Here is a 6,450-nt window from a genome sequence, read left to right on the forward strand (position 1 = left end):
ATTTATAGTCTTTTCTACGCCCGTGTTTTGTTCTCACAGACACCCGGTAGCAAGTAACAAAACAATATTAAACTCCGGCAAGAAGATAAAGTCCTTTTTGCAAAATCATAGACATGTATTTACAAATCAAGTATAATGGAAACACAGTATGATCTTGGAGAGAACTTTACCGAGCTGACTGCTGTAACCGAACGCTACCAGAGTTTAAAGGCTGAACGAATGACTGACAGACACAGCGGAGAAAAGAGTTTGTGTGAACTTTAATGTAAGGACTTAAATATTCATATGTAGCTCACATTAAGCTATCGTATGGCTTCAGAAGTAACACAGAATAATTCGCACAATCGAGAAAAAAATAAAAATAAATCTCGGATTTGGATCGGCTCTCTCTGATTCCCGATCCGAGAAAAATGGCACTATCGGAGCCGATACCCGATATGAATATCGGATCGGCGAATCCCTAATTACAATGCCTTTGTCTTTCCTTAGGCCCCATATGTAGTGTTCTCGTGGAGTGCCTCGGTTGCCGTGCAACAATAATTATTGGCGGGATCCTGAGCGGACTGGGAATGGCAGCCAGCTCATTTGCACAGACATTAGTAGAGCTGTATATCACTGCTGGAATTATCACAGGTAGGTAGGCCTGTATATTACCTTCTCGGAAACAGTGGTGTAAATATGATTGCTCAGTAGGCCACATGGATTGAATTATCATCTTTCCTTCTCAGGAATGGGATTATCTTTGTCTTTCCAGCCGTCGATTACCATGGTGGGTCACTACTTTGTGCGGCGCAGGGTATTTGCCAACGCCTTGTCTTCCACTGGCACCGCACTCGGGCTGAGCACCCTGCCATTGCTAGCCAACTATCTGCTGAGCAGCTTCGGTTGGCGGGGCAGCTTTCTGGTGCTGGGAGGGGTTCTGCTCAACTGCTGCGTTTGTGGGGCCATAATGCGCCCCCTTGGGGCCAAACCACAGATGGAAGCTAGAACCGGACAGATGAACAATCGCCAACTCAAAACCAATTGCCTTCCCATTTCTCAGGAACGAGCGGGTCTGAAAGGCCGTCTACAGGCCACTCTCTCCACCATCATGTCTTTCCTGCGCAGGCACATGGCTTTCGACCTGCTGTGCAGTAACCCGTACTTCTGTGCCTATGCTCTTGGGTTGTCCTGGATGATGCTGGGTTTCGTGGTGCCCCTAGTTTACCTGGTTCCCTATGCCACCGCTTATGGTATGGAGCAAGACCGAGCCGCTCTACTGATGGCCATCCTCGGGTTGATCAACATCACAGTTCGGCCCGTGACAGCGCTGGTTTTCGGGCTGCCTCGCTTCCGTGGAAGCCATAACTTCGCCTACCTGTTTGCCACGGCGGTGCTGATCAACGGATTAAGCAACTGCATCTGTGGGATGGCGACCAATTTCCCAGTACTGTTGGCATATGTTATGGTGTATGGGTTTTCCATGAGTCTCATCGGCTCCTTGGTGTTCACCGTACTGATGGACACGGTCGAGATGAGCTGCTTCCCATCCGCCCTGGGCCTCATCAGCATTATGGAGAGCATCATGCTGCTGCTTGGCCCGCCGTTAGCAGGTGATGTAATGCATTTTTCCTACAGTTTGCTTATGCTTTAGCACTACATTAGTGGGTTAAAACTGCATGCCTGCTTGTATTTGTCAAGGCCAAAAAATGCCACCTTCATGTGACTTTGTTTTTTGTAAGTACATACACTGTGTTCTTTTCCAAACAAAAATGAAGTGGCTCTCACGCGCCAAAACAAATAAACAAAAAATCACCAAAAAAGTAGTTCCTTTGAAGCAGATAGCCAGTTCATGTTCAATATTCAACCATTAAAGTCATAGAATAGCTTTATGATAAACAAACCGCAATTTAGGTCAGCATTTAATAAAAATGTCTTCCCCTCCATCTGTAGAGTACTTGTCAGGTGTAGACTGGCCATCAGGAAAACTGAAGAAAGATTTGGCATGTCTTGTGACTAATTTTTCCTTGTCATTTTTATTATTATTTATTTTTTATTATGGATTCTGTAAATTATTATGCTCATACAGTATGTAGTTGGAACAAATCAGTGTAGGTTACTTTTTATTTATTTTATTTATTTATTAATCTATAATTAATTAATACATATTTAAATACAAATATATTACATATTAATTAAATAAAAGTAGATAATTAATAGTTAAATATAAATATAATTAATTACAGTTATTTTCTCTTTGTTTTTTTAAGGTGGTAATGTAGGCCAGTGGGCTTGGGAGCTGGGGTAGATTTAAATGTTAGGATCAAACTAAATGAAATGCACACAAAAGATAAATTTCCCTGCATTTGTTTAATTACGCTTGATAGTAATGTAAATGTAATGTACATTATTATATATATTAAATTTGCCCCAGTCTGGCCTTTGGAGTTTGGAATATAGAGCAGTAGTCGTATGGACTACATGTGGTACTTTTACCTGTTTTTTGTCATTATATGCTCTCAAAAAAGATTAGCCCAGCATTTTTCCTGGGAAGTATGAGTAATTGATGAGAGAATTTTAATCCCTTTATAAAAAGAAGAAAGAAGTTTGGTTAGTGTGTACCTGGTATTTCCTACTTTATGGGGACCAAAAGTCCCTACGAGCATAATACTATCAGTCATCACCTTGTGGGGGCATTTTTTGGTCCCCATGAGGAAAACAGCTTACATTTACATTTAGCAGACACTTTTATCCAAAGCGACTTACAAATGAGGACAATAAAAGCAGTCAAAACTAACAAAAGAGAAACAATATCAGAGTATATACAGGAATCATGCAGTTAAATTTAATACCTTTTAAGACCTTTTTAAGACTCTTTCCATACATTTTAAGACCTCATCGCCACTCCAAGTTTTAACCGGTTACATTGGCAACACTTTAACTTACATTTACTATATATTGATTGTAAAATAGCACAACTAAACAGACTTTGTGATAACTCCTTATCAATACAATATAATTCAGAAGGGGGGAACGAAGCACAAGATAATTAATTGAGTGACTAACCAATGCAACCCAAGAAAGAAGACCAATAAACAAAACAATTGACAAAACTTGAGAAAATAGCTAACGGGGCAATGAGTTCACACAGTATATTCTCAAAATGTATTTGTCACATCAACTCTTATAAATGTCTGCAAACCATAGCTCTTTTGTAGAACACTTCTCATGACAAACATCTGACTGATCAGAGAGTTTACCTGTGATTACAGAGTGCCTGATTAGATACAGACTTGACACATAGTGTCAGTAATACTGCACCTGATCAAGTCTGAATGATCATGGAAGGTAAAATAATGATCACAACTATTACATTATTTTAATTCTGCATCCCATGCCAGTAAAAACAGCCCAAAGTAGCGCAATGACCATGTCCCGGACATCAAAATATGTAATTTCCATCCCTAAAATACATATTTTACAGTCAATGTTATGCACATTGATCATAAACACAGCTCGAAGGCTTCCTAATAGTGGCCCTTCTTCACAAAACATTTAGCACAGTTTTATTACAGGTAGAATGCAAAATGTTTGAGTAAAAGCATTTCAGACAAATGTAATTTATGTAATATTTAAAACCTTTAACCCACTGGGGAAAATCAACCCATGGCAACACTTTAAAATCAGCAATTTAAAATCATTTACAAATATCTTATATCGTAAGGTGTGCTCCCTTTACACAGTGTGCGTGCTATCGCGAAATCGACAGTGAAAGTGAACTGCGACTGCCAGCGCTCATTCAAAAGTCATTTAAAGGCCCCACATATTGATAGCGGCTCCCTGATGCGCGAAAAATTATATACAATATTAGAATGTTTGCGGGAGCAGACAAAAAAATCATGGGAGCATATGGGAGCATATGGGAGCGTGCAGTAATGGTCAAAAAAAATCAACAAACCCCGGGCTATCACGCAGCAGCGCAGTCAGTCAGTGAGCACCGTAACAGATGACGTCAAATCTTGCAGGATTCCATAAATAAAATGCACAGAACCCCACTATTCGACAAATATACTGTACATAATGAAAAGATGATACAAAATGTAATACCTTGGAAAATGGCATTTAAGACTTTTTAATACTTTTTAAGGGCCTTAATTTACTGTAAATTGATTTATCAACTTTTAATACTTTTTAAGACCCCGCAGACACCCTGAATATATAAGTGCAAATGACAAGTCTCGGTTAGCCTAACACAATACACGTAGAAAGGCATATATATATATACAGTATATAAGGCCAGCGGGTAGGTGCTGTGCAGGTAAACCTCACTCCCCTGTTCTCAAGAGATGCACTAGCGACACGCTAGAGGCTGCAGTCTCCTTGTTAGTGTGTCCGCCTCCCATGCTGGAGACCTGGGTTTGAGACCCACTCGGAACAAGAATGAGGTGTGGTGGTGAGGACCCGGGGGAGAGGGGTTACATTGGTGCCGTGACCCGGATGGGAGTGAGGATTATGGGGGTGAGTGTAACGAAGGCCAGTGGATAGATGCTGTGCAGGTAAACCTCACTCCCCTGATCTCAAGAGACATGCTAGAGTCTTTAACCTCCTTGTTAGTGTGTCCGCCTCCCATGCCAGAGACCCACTCGGAACAAGAACGAGGTGTGGCGGTGAGGACCCGAGGGAGAAGGGTTACATATATATATATATATATATATATATATGTATACACACACACACACAAAGAAAAACAAGTAGATAGAATAGAAAAAATAGAAAGCTGCTAGTTTTTTTTTTTATAAAAAAAGAAGATAAATAGATAAAGTATCTTCATTTCTTGAAGATGGTCGGATTGAGTTGGGCAGGTCATTCCACCAGGAGGGAACAGTTAATGAAAAAGTCAGTGAAAGTGATTTTGTGCCTCTTTGAGATGGCTTCTAGAGGGCACATAACTCTGAAGTAATGAATTTAGGTAAATGGGTGCAGAGCCAGTGGTGGTTTTGTAGGCAAACATTAATGCCTTGAATTTTATGCAAGCAGCTATTGGTGCAAACTGATAAATTGAGGTGTGACATCCATTCTTTTCGGCTCATTAAAGATTAATCTCGCAGCGGCATTTTGGATTAATTGTAGAGGTTTGATAGAAGTGGCTGGAAGACCTTATAAATCATAAAGAATAACGTTTTTGAAAATGTAAAAATGCAGAGAGTTTGGGTGGTGTGTGTGTGTGATACAAAGGTGCCTGATTCTGTGAGGGTCATGTGATGTCATTGGTAGCAGGTCAGTCATGACCCTATGTTAGATGATGAGATTACCAGTTCAATTGCAGGCCGATGTCCAGAAAGGCTTTTATAGGTGAGCAGAACATCTGGCACTAGTGATCCTCTCCAGTTACCATTACCAAGGAAACTTAAATGTCAAGGCACATGGCAATGCCCGACATGAGCAGCTCATTACACAACAGCAGACTCCCAGAAATATCCCATTCATTTTTTTTCACAGAGAAACTGAGCTCTGAGCTCTGAGGGTGTTAAACAATGATATACACATATACATAATATATATATATATATGCTATATCAGCCTCAAATTTATTTTTAAAATGGCCTTTAGAAAATTCTGTCATCATTTACTCACATTCATGTTGATCCAAAACTGTGTAACATACTTTCTTCTGTGGAACGTAAACGATATTTTGAAGAATGTTAGTAACCAAACAGTTTTGGTTTAAATTACAATGGAAGTCAATAGGAACCAAAACTGTTTAGTTACAAATATTCTTCAAAACACTCGCAAACTAGTTAATATATGTTACTGTTTAAAGGTTTGGGGTCAGTATGTTTTTTTTTAAGTATTACTTTTATTCAGAGTATCCATTAAATTGATTGAAAATTACTGTAAAGACAAAATATTTCTATTTCAAATAAATGTGGTTCTTTTGAACTTTCTATTCATCAAAGAATCCTGAAATAAAAATGATATCTCAGCACAAATATTAAGCAGCACAACTGTTTTCAACAATAACAATAATAAGAAATGTTTCTTGAGCAGCAAATCAGCATATCAGAATGATTTCTGAAGGATCATGTCACACTGAAGACTGGAGTAATGATGCTCAAAATTCAGTTTCGCATCACAGGAATAAATTACATTTTTAAATATATTACAATAGTAAACTGTAATTTTAGAAAGTAATACTATTTCACAATATTACCGTTTGTACTGTATTTTTGATCAAATAAATGCAATCTTGGAGAGCACTTTGTGACTTTTTTCAAAATCATACTGACCCCAAACTTTTAAACGGTAGTGTAACTGAATATTTTGTACTTATACAGTAAATGGCATGTTATAGTTCCAACATCTACCAGCAGGGGCTCTTTCACTCTATTACAGTGACTGAAGAAAAAGTGTCTTTTGTGACTTTTTATACATCCCCCCCCCCCCCCGGCATTCTGGTTGTCCAGCCGAGGG

General features: G+C 39.1%; 1 protein-coding gene across 4 annotated transcripts in view; it reads left to right on the forward strand.

Moving 5' to 3' along the window:
• The window catches only part of slc16a5b (solute carrier family 16 member 5b), a 15,238-nt gene that overhangs the window by 8,097 nt on the left and 691 nt on the right, over window positions 1-6,450 (forward strand). For all 4 annotated transcript variants that reach the window (XM_016290871.1, XM_016290872.1, XM_016290873.1 and 1 more), the window contains exons 3-4: window positions 490-633; window positions 729-1,592. In XM_016290871.1, coding sequence (XP_016146357.1) covers window positions 490-633; window positions 729-1,592 — 1,008 coding nt within the window. The remainder of the gene's footprint in view (window positions 1-489; window positions 634-728; window positions 1,593-6,450) is intronic.

The sequence above is a fragment of the Sinocyclocheilus grahami genome, unplaced genomic scaffold (genome assembly GCF_001515645.1).
Source record: "Sinocyclocheilus grahami isolate Dianchi unplaced genomic scaffold, SAMN03320097.WGS_v1.1 scaffold264.1, whole genome shotgun sequence".
Lineage (NCBI taxonomy): Eukaryota > Metazoa > Chordata > Actinopteri > Cypriniformes > Cyprinidae > Sinocyclocheilus > Sinocyclocheilus grahami.